The sequence below is a fragment of the Stylophora pistillata genome, chromosome 8, assembly GCF_964205215.1.
Source record: "Stylophora pistillata chromosome 8, jaStyPist1.2, whole genome shotgun sequence".
Lineage (NCBI taxonomy): Eukaryota > Metazoa > Cnidaria > Anthozoa > Scleractinia > Pocilloporidae > Stylophora > Stylophora pistillata.
Genome location: NC_142526.1, coordinates 21,913,478 through 21,939,921, shown reverse-complemented (window position 1 = coordinate 21,939,921; position 26,444 = coordinate 21,913,478). Strand labels below are relative to the sequence as shown.

Genomic DNA, 26,444 nt, shown 5'->3' with positions numbered 1-26,444 from the left:
GGGGTTTTAGTGGACAAGAATATATTTAGAAACAATTTAGGAAACAGATTTACCACGAAAATAGAATCTCTACCGGCCAACATGTCTATGAGCGCATTCTAAGTATAAGATATTACTCTTATGGAAAAGAAAAACAAGCACATAATTTCGGTCGAAAGAAAGTCACATCTAGATCTTTTTGCAAACATAGATCAACTGTTTGTCTTATTTAAGTGGCAAGTGGTAAGTAAGGAGGGGTGACCTTTTAAGTTACATATCTTATAGTATACATGTTTAGTTCAGGTAAGACTGAAAACCACTGCAAAAACCTTGTAGGAACTATCTTGCCCTACGCACAAATACCAGAGGTTGTGATAATTTTCAATGTTGCAAGAAGGGAACAGCTTTCATTAGGTACAAATACATAGTTAAAATCGGATATTTAAATTTCGAATAAAAACTGCAAAAAAATATCCTCCCCCCCTCCCCCCATCCACAGGAGTGATCATGGAGGATTTACTGTAACTATAAAATTTATAACTTTATTATAGTATGTATATAAGAACGATCCTTCGCAGTAAAGCACTATTTGAGCAATAGTGGAAATCAGACCTGAAAAAAATTTCAGGCCTGTACGGGATTCGAACCACTGACCTCTGCGATACTAGTGCAGCGCTCTACCAATTGAGCTAACAAGCCAACTGGGAGCAGGCCAATTTTTTTCAGGTCTGATTTCCACTATTGCTCAAATAGTGCTTTACCGCGAAGGATCGTTCTTATATACGTCTCATAACCGCAGTTCACTCATATGTTTCATATGTTTGTTGTTGTTTTATTATAGTATTATAATGCATGAGGTAACTCAGTCCAAGAGATCAACCTAAATACCTTCAAAATCTCAGAAATATTACATACCACTAAGTAGGATTCTTTTCGTGCATAGCTTTGGCCCAGAAATAAATGATGCATGTGTTCGTTCTTGGGTTTTGTCAAATTCCAGGGGAAGATAGTACAAATTTTTATGAAAGATTTGCTCCATTTTTTAATCCTTTAATATTTTTTCTTTATAAACCCAGGTACGTATTTCCAGTGGAAAAAGAAAATATATATATTAGCAAAGGTGTCAGGTTGAATAAACTATTGGGCTGTGTGGTAAATGTTTCGTGTACTACAAGTTATCAGGTTCTACATTGCATCAAAAAAAAAAAAAAAAAAAAAGAAAACAAAAAAAAAAGCGAGATCTATTAAGATAGATTAGTGTGTCTTTCTTTATAATTTGTAGAAAAAAAGCGAAAAGCAAAGCCAAAAAATGTTAATGGAAAATCGGCACTTCCGTTGTATTTTGTGTTTGTGATAAAAGCAAATTTTCGTCCAAAAATTATGCACGCAAATGAAAACTGGAAAAGATTATAATAAATTTCGGCTCGAATGATAACTATCTTAGCAACGGTAGCCAAGGAAAGAATTTACTTAATATTGTACGTATCAGGATTTTGAGGTTACGTAATCTATTAAGAAACTTGTGAAAAATTAAAAATGGTAATCTATTAAGACTTTGAAGTTTACTTATTAAACATTGTGAGCATTTTTGATTGACAAGTTACGGCGTAAAAGTTACGACGTAAAACTTATTTGACAAGGTTTTGATTGACAAGTTATAAAGGTGATAAATTTTACGTCGTAAAAGTTACGACGTAAAACTTATTTGACAAGGTTTTGATTGACAAGTTATAAAGGTGATAAATTTTACGTCGTAAAAGATACGACGCAAAACTTATTTGATAAATTACGACGTAACGTGTAGTCAAAATTGAATTTTACGTCGTAACGCGAAGCTCCTCGTTTTGAAGACGTTGAAAGTGCACTAAACGATCATTGAATTCTCGCCGTAAAATAGACGTCGGTGTATTTGACGCCATACAATAGAATACAAGGTTTTACGTCGTAAAATTTAGGACGTGATATCTGACAGAGGAATTTGATCCCCTTGAACGTAAAAAAGGTGTCAGAAAGTCAAATATGTGCTCAAAGTGTTTTGAACAGTAATGAACGCCATATTTTATGGCACAATTTTGTTGAACAAGAAATCAAGGCAAGGTATTCAGTAAATTTGACGGAAATTTAAATATCTGTTTTTTACAGAATACCCCAGCGTTTAAACTCTGTTATCATAAACAGTTTTACTCATAGGAGGCTGCGAGAAGGAAAAGTTCTTCATTTTTAAAGTTATCGCTGTTGCTAATTTAAATCTACCCATCGTAATCAAGCTTTTAGAAATTATGACCAGTCTTACTCATAAGAGGCTACAAGGAGGAAAGGTTCTTCATTTTTAAAGTTATTACCGTTGATAATTTAAACGTACTTACGGTAATCAAATTTTTTACAAAGTTGTTTTGAAATTCTCAAGATCATCTCACTTTAAAATTAACACGACAGCAGTACTATAACGTTGTATAAATGAACAAAATGACAAGAATATCAAAATATCTTCGTAACGAACCAGAACAGAAATTTGTTTTGCGCCGGCGTTCTGAATGGCATTTTGTGTTCATTAGGGGGTGTTTCGGTATGTCTCATGAGTGGTAAGTTATTTGAATAATGGTAGATAAGTGTTGAGTAATGGAATTTTTGTCCTTACATACATACATACATACATACATACATACATACATACATAAGTTAATTGACCACTCCCCATAGGGGCTTTTCAGGGCCAACATCCACCCATCCCACCCAGGGGAGGACATCTACCACACGGTAATCTCGTGCGTGGGAAATTAACGTCTCCTACCCCTAACCCTGCAGGAGACGGGGCCTACGGTTTATTCGTCCTTAACCGAGAAGACTAGAATATCTATCCATTTCTTGATTAGAGAAAGGTAGCAAATTCTCCTCAATTATTTTAGGACCATTAGTATTGGTCCGGGTCCTTCGGGTCTCTGAACGCCTCCGCACAGGCATTTGATTTCAACATGGACGAACTTCCAGTATCTCGCTCCGCGGACGCAGCAGAAGATAGTGCACCCATGTTGGATCCATCTCGATTCATCTGTTAATCAAGCAATCAGATCTGCTTCTTCGTGGTCGATCGGTTCTTTAACAGCAAAATTAACATGTTCGAATCAAGGCTGGCCAGTTTTGCTCAAAGTTTTTCTGAAACTAACAGTGCTACAGTTGAGCAAATTACGAAGAAGGCTCGTCGTGAAAACTATACATCAGTGTGTGCGGAAGGGAAACCAACAGCAACTTGATTATCAGTTATGAGTCCTCGCTAAATTGGATGACGCTTCGAACGCCCTAAAATGCAATTTCTTGGAGAGAGCAAACACAATCTGCTAGAAGTTACTGGTATCGTAAAGAATAAAGGCCATAAAGCTGGCTGATATAAGCCAGTTAATTTGGCCTACGATCAACGAATATCTATCGGACGGGCTTGCGCCAAATTCTAATGATGAGAAGAAAATGTTTCGACGGGAGAGCTCAGAAGAATGCGATTAAGGATAATCGTCGTCGGAAGCAACGAGCCAATTTTTCACTAAGACCATCCAATTAATAGTCAAGCACTTCGATCCCTCCAAGGCCCTCCACTGAATTCGTCGGCAGGTTAGCGCCCAGTGCATAGAGATTTCGGCAACTTTCGCGGTTTAGGTCTCTCTTTCAAGAAGAGTATCACATTAATTTCTTTTTCGGTTTGGATCTTTAACCACATCTTGATTAGCTTTGTTTTTGGCTTCGGATATGTGGCGTTTACCACACAGGCGACATTCCAGTGTTCTCCGTGATTTGTAGTATCCAGCAGTCATTTTGCGTATTTAAACCAGAGCAGAATTTTTACTCCGCAACACTTCATTCAGATTATTCATTGTCTGGCCTCCTTGGTCTTTAATGTACATACACAAAGTCAGCGCCTCCGACGTCAACTTGAGATATGAAAATAAAAAATATTCACTGATAAGTAATAAATTATTGAGATCTCAATAAATAAACGATTGCCATAATACCTAATCTATTTTTTAGAGATAGAGAGAGAAGAAGACAAATAAAAAGCCGAGGATAAAAGTCACCTTTCCCAAATGAATTATATCCTTGGGTTTCACCCACGTGACCAATACCTTAGCAACGGTTACTATCCGCCATCTTGGTGTCCCTCGAGCGTAAACAAACCGTATCTAACGAAGAGTTCATGTGAGAAAGAAGGGATGGTTTTATGCATTATTGTTGGCTGTTCGAGCAAAAGTGGAAAGCATAAAGACTAAGGATTTTTTCGTATAATAATTTAATAATTTTATTATTTCTATAGCGCAAAATTCGTTAAATATATATGATCTAATGCGCTATACCTAAGATCATTACAAATCAAGGGGAAGAACAGGAGGAACTAGAAGTTGTTGTATGGTTCGAGGCTTGGGGCTGTTGTAGATCCTCGATTTTTGGTCGAGCTTTTCTTTAAGCTTCTTAGCCGATGAGAAATCGATGTCTTTAGCCCTCGCATACGGCACTTCATTGACATATGTCGGCAAAATCCATGAGCATTTTACCTGAGTGCAAGCAAGCTTGGGGTGTCACGAAAACTCACACCCCGAAAACTCAGACCTCAGACCTCAGACCCCGAAAACTCACACCCCTCGAAAATTCAAGAGATAAACTCGACTCATGATCACTCCTGGTAATACCGCGCGTATTTTGACCTTTTGGGTCTTGATCCAACTGAAGCAGCAAAAACAAGGCTGCAAGTTGCACGTTACGCAAAATCGTGCGATGGTTGAGTATTAAAACATTTTAGAGTGACACAAGACTTCATTTAGCTTAGATTTCCTCCATTTTTCCCGTTAATTTTGAACTTTTCATTCACAGTTAACTGGATCAAATGCGCTCGCTCCAACACCAAAGTATTAAAATGTGGCGTGATTTTGACGAGCCGAAAGGGACGTTTGTTTACCTTTTTGTACTTCGTCGCACAGATCCTTGTTGTCGCTCTGTTAAAATTCTTAAATATTTCGCGATAATAATGGATACAAACTGAGACTCGGCCCACCAGTCCCAAAACGAAGACAATTTTGCGACCCTTGGGCTAGAGTTCTTAAATGAGGCAGAAAGAGAAAAACAAGGGGAAAGAAGACTCGGCATCAGCGCCGTCACGTTTCGCTTCACTGAAGAATCACTCTTGATATTGTTGTCAGTCTTTCGCGTCGGATTTGTTGCATTATTCCACCGGTTATGTTATAAAACAATTGGTTCATGCTTTATGCTATGCACTATCGAATTATGGAGCACTTCGGAAGCTTGGAGAACACTTCGAGGGATCTGAGTTTTCGGTGTCTGAGTTTTCGTGACACCCAGCGAGCTTGCCATGTTTTCTAGTAGTTGCCTCTAACATAAAATAAAACACTCGCGATATGTGAGCATGACTCAGCCAGTCCAGCTTTGCATCCCAAGCAATGGGCTGACAAAATAGTCCCATCGTTTTCGGAAATGACCCAAATGTTCACTAAAGGATCATTCATATGCTGTGAATGCCAAACTCGTGCTCTCACGACATACTTGCCGGCGATTACTTTGCCTACAACTGAGGTTACAAATCCCGACACCATTTGATTAAACGCCTCTAGACTTTTGAACGCCTTGAACTACTTCTTGGTGTTGAAGCTGGTCTCAAACACGAGGTAACTCAGCAAGTCCGACGCTTCCACAGGAGGCAAGTATTTTGGACTGAACTTCTCGGCTGGTATGCTTGCAGGGTCAACCCCGATGACCGAGATCTTTGCAAACATCTTTCCTTCCAACTCTCTAAGCTTTCGGCATACTCAGAGAGCACTGCGATACCTTAAGATGAATGCCAGATACTTTTATCGCTTTTTTCTTTCTGGATATTCATGTAGTTGGCGAAATAATACGGCGATAAGAGAGAGGGCTTCACTATAGAAATCGACTAATTATTCATAACTTTGACAACCGAGGGACACCAACATGGCGGACACTAACTTCAGCAAAGCTTGTGACGTCATCTGAAACCCAAGAATTTTCTCCTCTCAATTTTCAACCGAGATCTTGCCCCAAAATTAAACAATTTCAATGATATAAATCCGGCTCCCCGAAGAAAAAAAGAACAAAAAGGGCGTCCTAAAGCGTCACGGCTGAATATCCTATTTATGGAGGATTTTACTAAAATTGGTAACGGGGAACGGGGAATGGGGAACGGGGAACGGGGAACGGAGAACGGAGAACGAGGAACGGGGAACGGGGAACGGAGAACGGGGAACGGAGAATGAGGAACGGAGAACGGGGAACGGAGAACGGGGAACGGAGAACGGGGAACGGAGAACGGGGAACGGAGAACGGGGAACGGGTGTACAGCGGTAACACGCCTGAGAATTCAAAATGGCGGAGTAAAGGGAACTGAAAGGGTCTGGCAACTAGTTTTGAGTACGTGCTCTTCGAACGCGATCGTCGGAGCAAAAAGCATGGCTGGTAAGTGTAGGTTTTATTGAACGATTTTATTTTGAAATGTTGAGTGCCTCATAAATTTAGTTTTTGTCTGGCACACATTGCAGGTTGCATAGAAATGAAATCCTCAGAGAGGTGAGTATCTTACAATTCATGCACAACATTTGAACAATCAACTCAGAACTACAAGCTCGCGGCATTTATTCTTATATTCATAGAGTAATTTTACTGCAAGATAATGAAGTTTACCTCCAATATCTTCACCGTTACAACCTAGCAATGTCAATAATAACAACAAACATATGAAACATATGTATGAACTGCGGTTATGAGACGTATATGTGAACGATCCTTCGCAGTAAAGCACTATTTGAGCAATAGTGAAAATCATACCTGAAAAAAATTTCAGGCCTGTACGGGATTCGAACCACTGACCTCTGCGATACTAGTGCAGCGCTCTACCAATTGAGCTAACAAGCCAACTGGGAGCAGGCCATCATCTACGGGTTTATGTCGAATTAATTTGATGGCCTGCTCCCAGTTGGCTTGTTAGCTCAATTGGTAGAGCGCTGCACTAGTATCGCAGAGGTCAGTGGTTCGAATCCCGTACAGGCCTGAAATTTTTTTCAGGTCTGATTTTCACTATTGCTCAAATAGTGCTTTACTGCGAAGGATCGTTCACATATACGTCTCATAACCGCAGTTTATACATATGTTTCATATGTTTGTTGTTGTTTGATTTATCATCTACGGGTTTATGTCGAATTAATTTGATGGCCTGCTCCCAGTTGGCTTGTTAGCTCAATTGGTAGAGCGCTGCACTAGTATCGCAGAGGTCAGTGGTTCGAATCCCGTACAGGCCTGAAATTTTTTTCAGGTCTGATTTTCACTATTGCTCAAATAGTGCTTTACTGCGAAGGATCGTTCACATATAAATGTCAATAATGTTGTAGAGCAAACAGCTGAATGACTTTCACGCCCATTATGGGAATCACTTTCTCTTGAATATGATCAATGCAGTGTAAATATTATTGTAAGCATTAGCATGAATGTGAATTCATACACCTACATTCTTGAAGACATAACTGATGTTTTCCTGTTAAATTAAATGTTATTAAAAGTACTGTCCATGTTTGATTTCTCTATTGTTTACATGGAAGATTATGGGTCGATACAAAGATATGTTCCTGATGTTATTTTGCGGTAAGGTAAGCAGATATCTGCATGTAGTAATTTTAATAACTAGGCTGCTTATTACGTTTCCTAGCTCATATTCTGTTAATCTAAGATATTACCTCCTTGCTACTTATCTGCAAAAAATGCTGTTGGGCAATGTAAACAACCAACATACCCAAACTCTGCCAAAGATGCAGATTTCAGGAAGGAAAAACAAAGAGAGACGTCAGAACAAATGCTGGCAGCCATTGCAGGAACATTGACTTCGAATTCTCGCCTCGGAATATTAGGCTTCGTGGCTTCGCCTGAGCAATAGATAAATAAAAGCGAGTTGTCTAATTTCGCTGCAAGCGGCGACCTAGCGATAAAATCAGTGTTTGTAAACATCGTTTACTCCGCCATTTTGAATTTTCAGGTGGGTTACCGCTGTACACCCGTTCCCCGTTCGCCGTTCCCCGTTCCTCGTTCCCCGTTCCCCGTTCCCCGTTCCCCGTTCTTCGTTTTCCGTTCCCATTTACTAGTTTTAGTAACATCCATTTGTAGACATCGCCAGAAATCACGGACATTTCGAGCCCGCTAACAATTATCAGCGGTATATCGTATTACACTCCAGAACAATAGAATATCAAGAGAATTCAATATGGCGGCGATCATGGCTCGATCTGCAAAGAAGCGTGTTTCGTACCACGACTTACACAATTTGAGCACCGCGGATCCTCTATTTGATGAAAATAAAAAGAAAAGAAGAACAGCACGTAAATCTTTGGGATTGTTCGAGGCAGAGCGAATTATTACAAGCCGGGAGGACTCAGAGGTAAAACGCGAAGCTTTGATTATATTCAGTTATATTTCATGATAAGTTTATGAAAGGAAAAAATTGACACGTTAATTAGTTTATCCATATTACATTTTTAAGGGAACGAAATACCTTATTAAGTGGAAAGGCTTCAGCGCATTTCAGAATACTTGGGAGCCTGAAGAACACCTTTCCCAACTTTTGTTGAGGTAATTTATATTCACCATTAACCGCATTAGCAATATATTGATCAATTTGGTCAACTTGCTGTCTGATTGTTAACACAAGGGTACTCTAACTTTCAACAGACTTCCCTGATACCATACACATGGAAAGAATATGAAAGAAAGCACATAAGAAAACAGTAATGAATCACTGTTTTGGTTATACAAGACTGTTCACTCTGGCCGCTATCAACTTTGCATTGGTACATGTACTTGCTGTTAGTGTTGACTTTTATAATGCTTTTGTGTAGCTCTCAATATTGACTAACCAAGTGAGCTTGGAAGTACACATCCTAAGAACTGGGTTGTGAAAGTAAAACGTTTAAGTTTTAAATTAAAATTAACTATTTTTTGCAGGTACTTTGAGTCTCCAAAACCACATGTGGACACTGTCCAGGAGTGTGTGGACAGACTGAGAGTCTCCTTATCGGATGCTCTCAGGCACAAAGGTCCAACACAGGCTGTATCACTGGAATTTCGCCATGATGTCTTCAAATATCTATTTAGTGGAAAGGGAAGACATGCTGAGGAAAAGAACTGGCAATTATACGAAGAAAACGATTTTAGTAGATGTAAGCTTCCTACCAACTGGAGCTGTATATTAGATAAACATGGAGATGGAGTTAGGATTAGGTTTCCAGTTAAAATGAGGAGATTCCTTAGCCTATCTCCAAAAACCTATGAAAGGGTGGCTGAGGTTGTTGTTGAAGCCCCGAGGGCCTATACTGAAAAGATTTCAGTCAAGTTTGTTAAAGTCTCATCATCATGTAATTAGTCAAATTTATATAACATTTTGATATACAGTAACCAGTAAATGAGTACAAGGAGGACTAAATTAGTTAACCTATTATTCTCAGTGCTTCATTGTTTTTGCATGGTGAAATGAATTTTAACAGACTTACTGAATAATGTTATTTCCTAAGTAAATTTACAGATTATATTTATTGTACTTGAGAATTTTCGACAAGAGCCACTAGGTCTTTTTTTTTAAATTTAGTTATATTTTTCACTTTCATTCCTTTTCTTTTGATGACTTCTTTGAGTTGTGCAATTGTCATCTTGTTATAATCTTGGGTGGCACAAGTGGGGCTTTCATCAGATATTTCATCATCCTCGACCCGTTCCATGTACATGGATGTGCTTGCCGAAGAAGCCCGTTGTTCTTTCCTTTTTCGATGGATTTCATCCTCCCAGTAATCTAGCTTCCTTTTAGTGTAGGTGGCTTTCTTACGTTCATGGTGCTTTAGTTCCCACTGCCTACTTTCTGTGCAAAGTATGTCTCTGGCAGCATCCCACTTATTTGACTTGTGAAAGTGGATTCTCTTAGCATCATCGTTATTTTTTTCTACTCCTTGCCCGGTAAATTGTTTGAGACAACCATGCTTTTGCACAAAGAAAGGAAGGTGGTAGGGAATAAGGTGCATATAGGGGGTTACTCTGGGTCTGGTATACCCTTGGCGAACACCTCGTAGAGAACAGAAAAGTTCAATCCAAGCCTTTGCATCAAGAAATATGTCATGAGCAGAAGTGTTGGTGAGGTTAAAATCAGAAATCTTGTCATACAAGTGGCCAAAATCAACCCACAGTTGTTTAACTGTTGCAGATGTATTTGGGTACAGGAATTCCTGAAGGTTAGAGGGCAATCCACTCAGGAGTTTCTTTTTCTGGGACCCAAGGAGACTTGTAAATTCTTTGACCTGGCTTTCAGAGCCATCAGCATTCTTTTTGTTCCAGACAGAAAAAGATATTCCCAGGTCATTTATAGCTTTCACTAGTCTTGTAAGGTATATCCCTTTAGGTTGGCCTCTAGGCTTATCAAAATCCTCCACAGCATCCCTCTCCAGTACCTCATCAATGATATTCTGTAGTAGTTTGTCAGTTATTCGTAACAATAAATGAAGTTCATCAGGTATTACATGTGTTAGTGGAATGTTTAGAAGTGGCTCATGAATGCATCCAAAGTTATCTTTAGAAGAGCAGAGTGTTTTCATTTCTTCGAGAGTGCGCCTCATTGGTTCCTCATTGTAATGGTGGATGGGCTTGCTTGTGTCCCACCTGTCATCTTTGTGAATTTTGCACCAGGCACAAGCATAATCAGCTGTAGCTGAGCTCAACCCCAGGATCATGAGAAGGAACTTCATATCCCCACCTAGAAAAAATTCTAGTTCAACATCCTCTCCATCAATTGCTATTGTACCTGTGCTAATTAGTTGATTTACCTCATCAAAAAAATTTGAGAGTGATGTTTTTAGGGTTTCATATTTCTCTGGCCCATTGATGATTGCTACTGTTCTGTTATGCTTAGGGGACATGACACTTTCATTCAACTGTAGTAATGTAAAGGACATCATCATAAAGTTTGTTGTTCTTGACATACGAGCACCATCCCCACTCAATTTGACTTGAATTTTTCCTTCTTTCAGTTCAGGTTCCTTCATAAGGAGCTCCCTGACATGATCCTTTAATGTAGAAGTGAAATTTAAACATGATCCTGAATACTTTCCAGGTGTTCTCTCGATATGATATAGTTTGTTCATTGCTGTTCTTGACTGTTTCACAAGATAGGATTTGGGTAGGCCTTCAGTGATCATGGAAAGTTCATGATACGTTTCATCACCTACACAAAACTTATCAAGCAGGAACAAAACCTGTTCCACTTTGTTTTTCTCTTCTTCATCCAAATTTGCATGTCCATGAGGGGTAGAATTGGATGCAGAGTAATTTAAGCTGTGAATTAAGCCCTCTTCATCCTGTAGTTTTATCTCTGTCAGTTCCAGTCCAAAGCTTTTGCAAAACCACAAGGCACATTGTGCTTTGCTTTTTAAAAGGCGAAGCTTCCTACCTTGTTGTTTAGTTCCTAGCTGATTATATTTTTTCCCCTGACATTGTAGTGATGCACTTTTTTCAAGGGCTTCCACATAATCTGCTAAGTCTTTGTTGACCTGTTTCAGATCTGTTATTTCTTCTTGCAGTTCATTGATCTCCCTTATCATGTCATCATACAATTTCTCCTTTTCTGCTGCCAAATCATTGAACTTTCTTTTCCATTCGTCAAGTTCATGCTGAGATTTTTCAATTTCAGACTTAAGGGATTCAAATGTCTCCACTTCATTCCTTCTTATACTCAGTTTATATACTTTATCATCCAGTTGCTTCTTTTTTCTCCCACTTGTTTTCCTGTAGGTACTCTTCACCACAGCTGCTGTCTTATATAATAGTTTCTCTACACGTTCGCAGCCCCTCTTGACCATAAACCACCCATCAACCACAGTTGAGTTGAGAAGGTCTAAGTAAGTTGCTTTGATGGCTGTATCTTCCAAAATCTCACCCCATAAGCGTAGCAATGGCCAAGGAATCTCCACACAAAAAAGAAATTCATATTGTTGAGCAGCCTGCTGCTTAACGTAACGAAGAGGGAACTCGGTGCTCAGGCTTAATTTCCATTCAAGCTCACGTTTTTTGTAATCAGTCAATATCTCAGACATGATGTCAGAATTTTGATTTGCTTTTTTAAAATTCTCGCGCCAAGACTACTGAATTTGCATTCAACGCCTGGCATATTTTTATTCCGCAAAGGACCTGAGAACTAATTTATTCCCAGCAAGAACATAAACAAATATGGCCGACGATTCGAAGATCAGCGATGCTCGTGTTTAACCATTTCAATCATAGTTTTCAAAATGGCGTCTCGTCACTTACTCAACATGGAATATAAGGGATATTCTGGCGCGTTGGGAAGTTTTTTGATGGGAGGAAATGGCAATTTTACAGGATATTTGGACGCTTCGAACTCAGTAGCAGTCAATTCGATCGAGAGCAATTGACTTCATTGATGCACTTTCCTGTAATAGGCGAGTGTTTGGGATGGAGAACGACGGATTTTGAAGAACTGTATGGCGACTTAGGTCAATGAACAATGACAAAAGAACTGGCTCGGGAAGTAAGTGGTTTTTATTTATCGAGTCACTGTGAGGTTTGATGAATAGCAGAATCAGTACTGAATATGTCTAGATCGAGAGCAGACGGGACCACGAGCTCCTGATTGTTATATTTTAGAAATTGTACAAATTTCCATACAGTTTCTTATATTATTTGGACGCCATTATGGACGAAATACGCAAGCGCGGCCGCCATCTTGTCCAATATTTCTGCCAATGAGAAGTAAATGAAATTGCCGTGTAATCAGAGAATCGAAAGAGTCAAATGGATCAGCTTTACCTACGATTACTACACCGAAACAAAAGGAAAATAGTCATTCCATGTGGTTTTAATTAATGAATGGCAAGGAAACCATGCGATGAATTCTGTTTAGAGAATCCCTTGTTATTCCCCTGCTTTTATAGCAATAAACAAACAAAACAGAATGTTTTTTCTAGGAATCTCAAAGTAATTTCTACCTTGGCTATCATTCTATATGATTTTGTTAGTTTTCTTGCTGAAAAAAATTCCCGGTACAGGGTAAAATCTCTCAGGCTCCCAGTTACAGGTAGATCCCCCGATAATAAACCCCCCGGCATCGTTGGCACATCCTCGGTAGAAAGAAGCTGAAATTTCGAAGTTGCGTGCCTCGTGATAGCCATTGATGCAAAAGGGTTTTATAGTTGTCGCGTTCTGAAGATCAGTCCATGGTGATTGAAGTAGATTATCCTGTGAAAACCAGGCGGTTCATATTAGTCGTCCTTTTGGCATTGAACATCGTAGACATAACTTCTGCTCCATTCCTGTAAAGCACTACAAGAACCTTAAGTCACACAAGAAAATTGTCTGTTATCTACATTTTAAGAATAAGTCTCTGTAAGAATCAAACATCTTGGGAAATGAAAATTTTCCATTCCCTTCAAATTTTGTATGCAGTTAAGCACTTAGGGGGATGCATAAAAATTCCCTTTTTAAAAGTTATAGCACTCTTGTTGCCATGGTAAAAACGCCTGCTTGTTCGAGGCCTGGGACCTCATTTTATACAAAAACATCACAAGAAAAGAGTAAAATGTTTATTTCTCTATCTCAAGCTAAATACAACTTTACAAATTGGTGCTTCTGCCATACATAGTGACATCATTCATCTTCACTTGAACTTATTCAATTTTCCCAGGGAGTGAATGTGACTACACCAATAGATTATTTATCTTTCCACAGGTGCTATTTACGAACGAAGCTTAAAAATTAGATATTGCATAATTTGGGGATGTTTACATCAAATGTTCTCAACAACAGACGTTTCAGACAAATAAAACGTGCGATGCTTTGAAAAAATCTTATCTTATGAACAGCATTCTGAAGAGGAATCTCGCCTCTGGTTGTCATCTTTTAAAAAAATCGATCAGCCTTCATTGAGGACTACACGACGTAACGACAAACATATACCTCAAATCGTGTGCATATCATCCGGATTCCGAGTGCTGCACCTTCTTTCATGGGAATTTCAGCAATCCGAAATCCTCTGAAGATATACTGTTATAGTTGTATGTCATTTGAAATATGTTAAAGTCGACTGATCTACACGAAACTATCCTATGACTGGTCATTTGTCATAAACATGTACGTTATCACAATGGCGTGAATAACTAACCTTGTGACCAGATTATCTCTGGTATCATTGAGCACAACTCCAGTAAGAGAAAACAGATGCAAACGAAAGACATAGCACAAAGTCACACAGACACCTGCTTTAGAGTTGTTAAAATAAATGTTTCTCGGTTATACTTAGCTTGAGATTAGCTTTAATAAACTTCCAGTTTACTTTTCAGCCAATAGCAGCCGGGAGTTTTGACGATCTACCTTTATGGCACAATTTTGTTAACCAAGAAGTCAATGCAAGGTATTCAACTAATATGAATACCCCAGCGTTTAAACGTACTCACCGTTATAAAACTTTTGCAAAGTAAAATGCGGCTATGTTCGTCAAATCTTTAAGTACAGTTTAAGTACAGTTACGACCTGGCCATACATAGCTCTGTCATTGAGACACTGCCATCTATCAAAATACTTGGCGTTGAACTTGATAGCATGCTATCTTTCAAGGATCACATTACTAAACAGCTTCAAAAGGTATACGCTAAAAGTGGCGCACTTAGGAGAATTAGGCGTTTTGTCCCTGACAATGTTACGATAAGCCACTATAAAACTTTCGTTCTCCCTCATTTTCAATACTGTTGCCCCCTCTTTCTTGGATTGGGGAAAGTGCAAGCGAATCGGCTAGAAGATGCCAACTATTATATTCTTAGTTCACTGCTAGGTTATCTCAAGTCTACCCTTTATGATGAATTGCTGCGAATCTTGAATATGGAAACGTTAGACCAGAGAAGGAAACAACAATCCCTTATTCTGTTATATAAATGTCTGCATAACGACGGTCCCAAATACATCAGAGATTTTTTTAGTTTTAGGGAAACTATGTACAACCTGAGAAGAACCGGCATTAATTTGTGCACACCTAAATTTAATTTCAATTTTATGAAAAAAATCCTTCACTTATATGTGTGCGCAGCTGTGGAATGGATTACTACAAGTGTAAAACTGTCCAATAATATCAACCTTTTTAAGAAGCTATTGAGAACATTGAAACTTTAGCTGCTCCTCAATTTTATACTTGTATTCAAGTGACTCTCAATTTCATTGTACAAACTTAGTTTTTAATTTTAATGTTAAATTATTTAAGCTACTGCTTCACCATTTTATACCTGTATTTAAGCGACTTTGAATTTTACTGTACAAACTTAAATTTTAATATTAATAGTTAGTTATTTTAATTTCTAATCAATTAGGTTTTGACAGTATGTATTAGGTTTTTTAGATTCTTAATCTTAGAGGCACGTACGTATTTTGAACGAGCTCTATGAGCTCCTTGACGCTACGTGGGTAAATAAAGTATTTATTGATTGATTGGTTGATTATCCGTGTCCCTTCAGTCAGTGAGTCCTTCACCCCTCCATATTCTCCAAATGGCTATCTATACGTATGCTATGGTACTTAAGGTGGAAATTTGTTCAGCAATCGAGAGCTGTAGCCACTAATTGCGATCATTTATTTCATTCTCTTTACCTTATAATAAATAATCATTGGTAGATTCTTATAAAACTGAATTAACGAGCTTTCAGGCTAAACAACCGCATAAATCAGTAAACCATGGTGTTATAAACCATGGTGTTATAAACCATGGTGATATAAAGAGAGTATAATTTATTTGGTAAAGCACAATAACAAAGTGCTAAACCAAAAGAATTCCCGAAATGAAATTGTTTGGATAGCAAGAATACTACACTCCTAAAAAACTCAGCTACTTAATTAAAGGAGCGACTCTGATAGGCAATACAATAATTTCCTTAAAAAAATTAACTTCAATCCGTTACGGAAATTTCCTTTCTTATTTAAGAATAATTTAATAATAGCAATAATTCAATATAATCATTCTTCACGAATTTTTTCTACATAACTAGTCTGTACCTAGATGGAGGACAATGTTTATCGACCAATTAACTTCTTCTCCTGTTCACTGCTCGTTTAAGAGTTTAAATGCCCTCCCCTATAATTCCCCTTAAATGTTTAAGGTTTTCAATTGATTTACGAAGAATAAAAGTTAAATGTAATCATATCACACTTTCATTTAAAAGAATAAGCTTGTGGGGTTCAAGACCATTACGCACAAACCGTGACCTTAATCGTGAGGTCTAATACTCCGGGAGAGTGTGATCCTGAACAGGATTGGTTTGCGTAGTGGTGAGTGACATTTAGGCAACTTTATTGTTACTCTTGGGTTTAAACCATTTACTGTAAAAATTTTCAACTAGATTCCTCAATGAACTATCGATAGAAAAATTTCCAATCGAGTGTCGAAAGTAAACCAAGATTGCATTGGTATTGCTATTCTTCGCTTTGTGATTGTTCCAGAAAACATGCACCACTCTCAACCAATTAGATAGAAAACTGAAAACAAGCTGGAGTCGGTCTCCTGAGTTCTCCCGCGCTTTAGGCAGTTTTGTTGGTTTTACTTTGAGTTCTCATTGGCTCTTCAGGATATTTTCCCTTCTTTTGATCGGCCACTGTGGTTAAAATCACGGAATTATGTTTTTCTAAGGCAAGAAAAGACGTTCCCGTAGAAAAAACTCTCGCTCAGTCTTTCAAATGATTTCTTGTCAGCGAACAAACACGGCGAACACGTCTGCAATGCCAACATTTCCTGTGAGATAAAATCATAACAGAGACTTTTCCAAGGGTGAAGTGAGTTTCATGCGTGTGTATTTGTTCGAAGTCAAATTTTATCGTAGTCCTTCGATGTTTAAAGAAAGAGTGAGTAGGACAGGGGGGAGGGGGAGGGGGAAAGGGGGCGATTGGGCCTAATTCGGTCTTTACTTGCTACTTTAAGACGATCGCCAATTTCGTTTTTAGAGGCTATTCGTTTATCATTGACGTTTATACCAATGTTGGGAGAAAACGAACTTCTCAGGTGACGAAATCTGATGTCACCAATAGCATGAAGTGAAGAAATGCATAAGCAACAGCATCTTTTTTTTTGTTATTCGTACCCTGTCAACAGAATATAAAACAGAAATATTTCAAGATCAAACTTACCGTAATCTTCCAAACTCGACACCAATCGCTTTTTGCTGTATTGGATACTGGGATGGGGTGCTCGTTTCTCCCATAGACATGCATGGTAACTCGTAACTACCAACCAACCGATATCTGTTGCACAACTAGAGTAAGGCCCAGTTATTTCAAAGAAGCGACCAGGAACTATGGGACGCCAAAGGACGAAATTTACACCTGGGAACAATTTGATATCGCTCCATGGCGAATAAAGTAGGTTTTCTTGTGAAAACCAATTTGAGTTGTGTGTACCAGTGGCATTGAACTTGAGAGAGGTGACTTGTTGACCGTCCTTGTACAAAACGATCCGAACCTGAGGTCAAAGTTAAAATCGACTTACATTAAACCTTCGTAAGATAAACAATTTTTGTAAACTTTAATATTACTATGTCTTAAAAACTTGATTAGATTCTCCAGGTTATAGGATCCGTTTCGGATGCATTCGCTTTCTTCAATTTCTGAGAAAGTTCCCAAGTCCAGAATTTTCGTTGTCTTTCCTGACTACGGAAGGTTATCCCCTCGTGGCCAAAACTCCCGCATGCCTTTAGCTACTCCATCAGCTCCTGCTATATTGAAATTCTTGGCGCAGATGGCTATGATAGCAAAGTGTATTAATTTTTCCATCACTGTCAAGGAATGCTTACAGGTGACAGCTCCCGTTAAATCGTCCCTTAGTATATTGTATCTTTTTTAGTAGACTACAAGATCGCACGAAAAAGTAGCAAAGAAGTAAATGAAGTTATAGGTAGCATACGCAGGAGTGAAGTACACGAGATTTAGTTACAGTGAACTTAAGTATCTTGAAAAGCACACCCTCGGTGCGTTCACCTAACTAGGATAATCTAAGCGTTTACCAAACTTTCTGGCACATGTTACATGTTGATATGAAAATGAGACGAAAAACTTTGAGGTGTAATTACATGTCAACCTGGTAAAATAAATCAAGTAACAATCAAGGTTTTCAATTTTCAGCGTCTTTCATGCGCCTCTATTGTCGGGATTACAAAGGCTCTTTCGATAGTAAGTCATTTCCAATCGATGTTTGGCTTAATTTTTCATTAACTTTCCTCACCTCTTTGGGGTTAAAATATTCCCAGTTCAGTACAATACGGTTTTTGTAATAAGTTGGATGAGCTGACGTTATGTCAAAGGTTTCGTTAAGATTTTCATGATAGAGGGACGGTGACAACCAAATTTCACCAACGTCAGGTGGAGAAAGGCCGTTAACAATTTTGAATACCATCGTCCAGCCTGTGAGGGAACAATTTTACAAGACAGAGATTTTAAAAATTAGGTCATCTCGAAAAAAATCCAAATACCAAACGCTTACGGAATAAAACAAAAAGGAATCACTGATCTGATCCAACAGTAGAGGTGGACAACAATTGGGGGATGTAAAAAGAAAGAAATGAAAAGGAAGTCTCACCAAAGTGGAAGGAATGCAATCGTCCATGTGAAACGAATGGGTGATTCAGCAATTCGAGACGCTTGCGCGAAAAGTCATTGACGGATTCTCCGTATTACATCGACAACACTCTCCAATTATATTAACACTGATCAAGTGTAAACTTAAGACTGAACGCAGACTCGAGACAGATTGCGTTTGACGTTTTTCATCGTTTCGTATTCTATTCTCTAATAAACTGACAAACTACATGTAAACTGGCTAACAGTTGAATTTGAGATACCTCCTCCATCACTCGTCTGATCGCAGAACACAGGAACAGTTCCCCAGTCATGATGGGATATGCTGTAGACTCCGGTTGTGTTGGGTGCATCAGAACACCTTTGAATGTCTGAGAAGAAATTATTTATAAGGGATGACTACGGCACACACAAAATCAAATAGAGGCTGCGTCACTTATACGCGGAAATAAAAGGAATTATAACCTATAGATGTACCATAAGAAGGTGATGAAGCCAGGCGAGAAAGTAATGATGATGTACGGTTTTATTCAAATCAAATTTTCTTACTCGCGATAAACAATCAAGCTGTTTAAATCATCTCTATGATGATGATGGAGATGAGATGCACAAATTGGCAGAGCGAAATTGCGCGGCGGATCGCTCACGGGGTGGTCAAGACGCGGGCTTACCTCAAGCCCTGGCGGGGGCTAGCCGTGACCGATCAATGCGCGGGCTGGGGCGAGTGCGAAACAATCTCCCATGCATTCTGCTCTTGTCATCTGGTGTCCCCTGTGTGGAGCTGGGTGTCGAACCTGATCAATCAGCTCGATGATTCCCCCTATTACTCACTAATTCGATTATTTTATTGCGAAAGAGACTGCCTCGAGGCACCCAGTTCGAACTCTCAAACGCTCTTACCTCCTTTTTGATTAAACTCGCGCTCAACGAGCTGTGGGCCGTCCGGAACCTAGGGATGTTTGAATCCCAGAGGGCCTCAGCTAACTCTATAATCTCTAATATCACTACCCGCATACGCCTCCGCATTAATGCGGCTTTCCGCCTTTCGCCAGGCGCGACATCTACCACTCTATGGGCTCATCGGCTCATCGGAACGTTCTCTGCTCCTTTGTGAACCGTCAACTCAAAATCAAGGCATTAATCGCCCCTTGTAAATAGTTTTTCCATTACATAACACCCCTGTGCTGGGTCTCCTTAGCTGGTGCACTGCACAGAGGGCACCTTTCTCGCGTGTAAATAGAAAACAGATTTCTCCCAGTGCTAGGGCACCTTCACTGGGGTACTGCACACAGGAGCTAGCTTTTCCGTAAAAAAACTTGTAAATAGTAATAACAACCAGCAACTGTCGATAACCTAGCTAATTTTCCCTGTGCTGGGTCTCCTTCACTGGTGTACTGCACAGCGGGCGCTTAACCGTTAATTAACTTAAATGAGCACGCAATTGATAGTTTTGTTTTGTACATAATACTAATCATTGTAGAAATAAATAAAGGCTGATAGTTTCGAAAGAAACTGTTTGGGGCTGCGTCGGTGGGAGTAACGAAATAATTTGGATATATCAACAAAGTTGAAATGGTAATTGGCCACCGTAACGATTACAATACAATTTATCCAAATTATATTGTATAAATAAAGTTGATTTAAAAAAAAAAGTTTAAAGCATCTCTCGACATAATTGCGCTCCCTTGAAATATACCTTAAGGCCGTTAAAATCCAGTGAGCCCCAAACAAATCTTTGGATACTTTACAGTCGTGCAGCGTGAGTGATCAAGTTTAACAATTTAAACTAGCTTACTTGTTTCACAAAGTTTTCCAGCATAACCTGTCTTACAGATGCACTCAAACATCTCCAGGTTGTAATTCGCGACAACGCAAGTTCCTCCGTTTTGGCATGGCTTGGTAAAACAAGGGGACTTCAAAGGAAAAAGAAACGTCTCTTATTTCCGTTATTTTCAAGTAATTCAGAGTTGAAATGCTGTTTGATGATAGCAAAAAAACTCTTACCGCAAAGTAATAGTGATGCGAAGTTTTGTTTTCTTTGTATTCTTTGGGGTCGTTGTACTTGTTAGAAGACAACAACGCACACCACTTGTTGCCTTCGGCGGCCAGGTTCACAGAAATGCACAAAGGATGGTTGAGGCATTTTAATACACATTCAAAGTCGTCATACGGTGTGATCATGTCAATCTGGGGTACATTTAGATAATGGAACATGTCCACTGTAAGCAGATTCTGTCTGGAACTCTGCCTATACTCGGTAACCAAATTATTACGAGTTTCTGTCGGTGGAAGACGATTACTACAAGTTAGAATATTTTAAGTGTATTTATCTACAGAAGATATTCTTCGCTGCGAAATTGGAAACTTTGAATGGGAGTAAGTGACGTTTTTGGATTATGACCTTCCTTTTACCTCAGTGATGGATACTGAATTGGTGTTGTTTACGAACACTATATTTACCATTATATTACGTGTTCTTGTACTTGTGGGAAGCTTTCGAGAGCGTTTTTAGGGTAAAAAAATGACACGCGATATTTTCTAAGTAACCAACATAAATTGCATAACAATGAAAAAGTGATTAAGAGCAGAATTCGATTAAATTGTAAGTTATTCCATTTCCTTCTTTCAAGGCGAAGGAAGCCAGTAAACAGAAAAAAGACCCAACGCCATCCCGGCGATTTAATTATGGCTTGAATTACCTTATACCTTCAGAGGCCAAATTCTGCGGAATGTTTTTCCTTCGTTTTGAGGAAATCCACTTCTTTTATTTTTAAATTTGAAGTTCCTTCACAGTATCTTTGGTCTTTTAAGGATGGCTAAAAAATTGCCTCTTGACTGCAGTCGAGGCAGATGTCGGTAATATTTAAACTTGAACTGAAGAAGTCAGACGTTGTGGTGAAAAAAGAGAAAAACGTCGAGGTTTTCCCTGTCAACCTCACTTGCTAAAATTAAGTTGTACTATTTTTTTGGTGCCAAATACTATATTACATATGATGCACGATCCTCGCAGAAGATAGCGCTATTTAAGCAATAGCGAAAATCAGACCTGAAAAAAATCAGGCCTTTACGGGATTCGAACCACTGACCTCTGCGATACTAGTGCAGCGCTCTACCAATTGAGCTAACAAGCCAACTGGGAGCAGGCCGTTAAGTTGATTCGTAATAAACCCGTGCAAGTGATAAATGAGATACAATGAAATATATGAAGTTCATATATTTTGAACTGCGGTGTTAGATATATATGATGCACGATCCTCGCAGTAGATAGCGCTATTGAAGCAATAGCGAAAATCAGACCTGAAAAAATTCAGGCCTGTACGGGATTCGAACCACTGACCTCTGCGATACTAGTGCAGCGCTCTACCAATTGAGCTAACAAGCCAACTGGGAGCAGGCCGTTAAGTTGATTCGTAATAAACCCGTGAAAGTGATAAATGAGATACAATGAAATATATGAAGTTCATATATTTTGAACTGCGGTGTTAGATACATATGATGCACGATCCTCGCAGTAGATAGCGCTATCTACTGCGAGGATCGTGCATCATATGTATCTAACACCGCAGTTCAAAATATATGAACTTCACATATTTCATTCTATCTCAATACTATATTATAGGATGAAAACAGATAAAGCAGATTTTTTTTTCGTGACAGGTGTCTTGCTAATTGCTTTTTCGTTCATGAAGACATTACGGGCCGGTTATTTAAACAAAGTTCAGTAGTTGTCTAACAAAACCATCTTCCATCTTTAGCTGACTCTTTCATATGAACATTTATTTTTGTGAACAGTGTCAAGAGGGCCGAAAGCTAGCAGCGAAAGGACATTTATTTGAATAAAAGAATCCTCTTATAGAGAATAAGTAGGGCCTACTGCTCGCGAGAGAACGGGCGGTCGCTCCTTTTCGGCGAAGTCCGTCGCGTGAGTCCAAAAAAAAAAAAATAAATAAAAAACAGTCAGTGAAGAAAAAATTGCTGTTGGCGCCCCATGGGGAACTCTCGGAGTGGCGCCGATGCATCACATGAGCTCCATGAGTGAGGCACTCCAAAAGTAGGGACCAGGGCCCAAGAACTTGAATTATGTTTTGCGCTCACAACGCAAAAAATATGATAGGCTATCGGCCGGAAATCTGTCAACAAGCGGTCATACGTGTCAACGCTCGTAAACGCTTCAGATGGCTGATGAGCTACAGGAATGCTTGGTGCAGTTTCCGACAGTTTGTTCGCTGAGATCAGAGAAGACTGAGGAACTATCTTATCGCTGACAAAGAAGTTCTATAAATTTTGCCCATCGACCTCGGAAGAGCGTTCTTTACCAGGCTCGGGTTGTTCGAAGGTTCGATAACGCTATCCACTAGATAAATCTTTATCCAGCTTATAGTGCAAAACATTTTACTATTAGTTATCCGCTGGATAGCAAAAATCTATAAAGTGTGTGTCCTTGTAATTTCACCGCTTGACAGAATCACGTGATGGAACAAGTCGGCAGGCTCAACGAACTTGTCCTTCCAGAAGTTCAGTTATCAGAAAAAACTGCATTAATGCAATCTCTGAAGAAAACTTAATTGCACACACATAGCAAAAGTCGTTCGGCAGTAGTTTCCCCACCGATCTCGTGTAAATAACCGACCCTGTTTGTTTAGAGAACTTTTAACTCGGTTCTAGTTTCAAATACCTGCCGGTAATTAACGGTTCCGTTTGATGCTGGAAAACGCGTATGCAAATATTACTCACCGGCTAAAACTACCTGAATTTGTACGCAAAGTTATCTTGAAGACGTTTTCTTTTCACCCTTTTTCACAAAGATGATGTACAATAACATGCTATATGTCAGGAAAAGAATTGTTTTTTTTTCAAATGTTCAAATGTTTTTTTTGTTCAAATGTTTTTTTTTTTTCTCAGGGCCCACATGTTCTCTAAACTTAGCACGATATAATATCCTCCAACTGTGAAAGATAAAACAAAAATGTCTGGATGTGCTCTTCGCTAATTTGTCTCATAATTTGTGATTTCTTATACTGCGCGATTTAATCGCACTGCACCTCTCCTTCTCTTCAATAGTTTACGCAACACATCTGTCAAACAATTTATTTTGGTAAATGCAAACTACCTAAAATAAAGGATTAACTTCAGTTCCTTTATCGCAAACATTGATAGTACCTTAACGATGAGATCATAGTTATATTTGTAACCGTACGCGGGAAAACGTACTTTAACGCTTATCCGTTAGACGGGCAAAACCCGCGTTAGTCATTGTTACTTTCATACCATAATAGTTCGTTTGTTTATATTTAGCCGTGACTCCTGTCTTGTTTTCGTTGATTATCTACTTCTTGCGCAACTGTACATACTTGCGTGACAGGTTTAGCGTTCGGATTTCATTGTGTAAGGGACGTAGTTCTTTGAGAGGTTTATTTTTGTAACGCTACTTGTTCACTAAACGCTACTTTCCTTTTCACCGCCACATATCAGCTACCTATTACCGCTAGGAGCCAGATTAAAGTAAGCCATTTTACTTACTTGATTGTTATAGTTAGCTTCATTATCTTAATTGGTGTGATTATCTTTAGCGCTTGTGTAGTCTCGCGATTCTACGCCACGTGCGTCTAGGTTACGTAGTCCATCCACAGGCGTCGGCTTATTTAGGTTCCTTTCTTTGCTTTCTTGTTCGAACCCCAACAAATCTCACTTCAAAAAGACCTTACCGCTACGCAAAGCTATATATCGAATCATCTATCTATCATTCTACAAGCGGCTGCCCTTTTACGCTATTTCAATCAAAGTTTACCTTGTGCGTTACAATTGTCTGCTCTCCAAATTCGTCGCTAACGACCCTCGCTACACATGTGACCTTTCGGGGGTTACAGTCATCCGTCAGTTGCCCGTTAGAAACTTTTCACAGAAACGTTAGAAGCGTTAACGGAACCATTAGCTTTAAACGTCACAACGTTAGATCGAAAAGTTTAGCCGTTAGCCGTTACCATCAGAACGTCAGAGCATTAGTTGTATCCGTTAGAACGGCTAGGTGAGGCGAAAGGAGGATTAGTCGGGTATCCCATTAGCCCTCGCGCGTTATTATCGATGAGAAGGTGTCACATTGCATCGGATTCGAGTGCACGCGCTGGTAAGTCGACTGAATTTTGAACAGCTGTTTGTCCTTATTTAGGAACACGGAAGGTGATTTGAACGGTTTTATGTATTCTTGTAACAGTTAAGTTGACTTTAGTACTTCAGTACTTGAACTTGCTCTTCTCTAAATGAAAATAAAAAACGCCTTTGTTATGAGTGGTATGCACGACTGTGTGGCTTTGTTTATGCGCTTTACTTTAACGCCTGATCGATATTTGCCTGTTGTGCTATTATTGGTGGGTATATTATTCCTGTTGTGCTATTATTGGTGGGCATATTATTCCGCCTGGTGGTGCCTGAATAATGACACTTTTCAATATTAGCGAAGGTCCCTGTAAGTCCCCAAATTTTGAAGGAATATGTGGCCGTTGAAAATTTCTTAAATTGGCGCCAAAATTTTGACGTCTTTCCTCGGCTGGTATAACACCCGGCCCGCTTTTGATCGATCAGTAGCCTTTGCTACCTGTATTAAATGCCCCTTTTAGTACATCTGTGTAAAGGTTTGCTCCTAAATTAAGGTTAGTATCTTGTGATGGAGTGTTTTCTTTATTTCTTTTGGTAAATCGAGTCGCTTGCTACTTCTTCAGAAGACTGGCTTTTCACGACGATTTTTCCTTTCGTCGGGTAACAACTGCAATTACAATTTGAGACCTGTAAGTCTAGCCAGGGCATTTCTGGGATGTTGTTGTCTCCTTCATATTCGTCATATGGTCGAATATCCGAAGCGGCAAGAGACCGAATTTTCGACGCAATCGAAGTCGAAGACTATAAGCACTGAACGTCGCTTATGTCTTGCGTGATGGCCCCCCCCCATTGCAAGACTAATAAATGTAGATGTAGAACAAAGCGTTCGAATGCGAAATAATGTTGTCACTGAAAATGTGCGGCAGGAAAGTGAGGGAGTTTGTTCATATAGCGTTTCTTGACTTTGTTTAGATGTGCTTGTGTCCTTTCAAAAACATCCAAGTTTAATAATTGCGATCCGGCTATTTCCCTTTAAGGCAGGGCCATCAAACGCTCCTTGGTTGAAACATTCGACAATCGGGACTTTTTTTTAGAGAAATCTACATTTTTACCGATGTGGAGTTTACTATCGTGTAAGATGGTTACTATCGTGTAAGATGCTTTTTTATGTTAGTGGTGAAATAATCCATTTCTTAGTTTTCATTTTGTCATAGAACATACTTGAATAACTAACCTTGTGACCAGACAATCTCTGGTATCATTGAGCACAGCTCCAGTAAGAGAAGACACATCCAAGCGACGGACATGACTCAAAGTCATATAGACACCTGCTTTACAGTTATTAAAATGAATGTTTCCCATTTATATATATTTAGCTTGAAATTGGCATCAATTAAGTTCCTGTTTACTTTTCAGCCAATAGCTGTCAGGAGTTCTTTGTATTTACCTTTACGGTACAATTTTGTTCAACAAAAAGTCAATGCCAAGTATTTCATTAATGTGAAGAACATTTATCATTTTTTTTTTACAAAATACCAACGTACCCACCGTTTTAAACTTTAAGAAATTTAACTTTATTTTAAACTTTAAAAAGTCGATGAAAGTCGCCTTTGCCAGGTGAAAACAGTTTTTTAGCACCGGCCTTGTAATCACCGGGAAGGTTATATTTTAGATGACTCGGAGAATTTCCCTTTCAATTTCCAACTGCGGTTTTGCCCCAG

At 39.0% G+C, this 26,444-nt stretch overlaps 2 protein-coding genes across 3 annotated transcripts; one reads left to right on the top strand and one right to left on the bottom strand.

The window, feature by feature from the left end:
- The first annotated feature begins 8,151 nt into the window (after positions 1 to 8,151).
- Positions 8,152 to 10,531, top strand: LOC148725483 (chromodomain Y-like protein). The gene is made up of 3 exons (XM_088729900.1): positions 8,152 to 8,413; positions 8,516 to 8,604; positions 8,977 to 10,531. The coding sequence occupies exons 1-3, from the start codon at positions 8,240 to 8,242 to the stop codon at positions 9,392 to 9,394; spliced, it is 681 nt and encodes a 226-aa protein (XP_088586026.1). The 5' UTR covers positions 8,152 to 8,239; the 3' UTR covers positions 9,395 to 10,531.
- Positions 10,532 to 15,624: 5,093 nt separating this feature from the next.
- LOC148725482 (uncharacterized) lies at positions 15,625 to 26,218 on the bottom strand. 2 transcript variants are annotated; one of them, XM_088729889.1, is made up of 7 exons: positions 25,958 to 26,218; positions 20,635 to 20,909; positions 20,426 to 20,543; positions 18,894 to 19,001; positions 18,278 to 18,456; positions 17,188 to 17,518; positions 15,625 to 16,777 (listed from the first exon to the last, which is right to left on the bottom strand). In XM_088729889.1, exons 1-7 carry the CDS (start codon positions 26,028 to 26,030, stop codon positions 16,752 to 16,754), a joined length of 1,110 nt encoding a protein of 369 aa, XP_088586015.1. In that variant the 5' UTR covers positions 26,031 to 26,218; the 3' UTR covers positions 15,625 to 16,751. The 2 variants fall into 2 exon arrangements, with proteins under 2 accessions (XP_088586015.1, XP_088586014.1); XM_088729888.1 differs by having other exon boundaries at positions 15,625 to 16,795; positions 25,958 to 26,217.
- Positions 26,219 to 26,444: the final 226 nt, after the last annotated feature.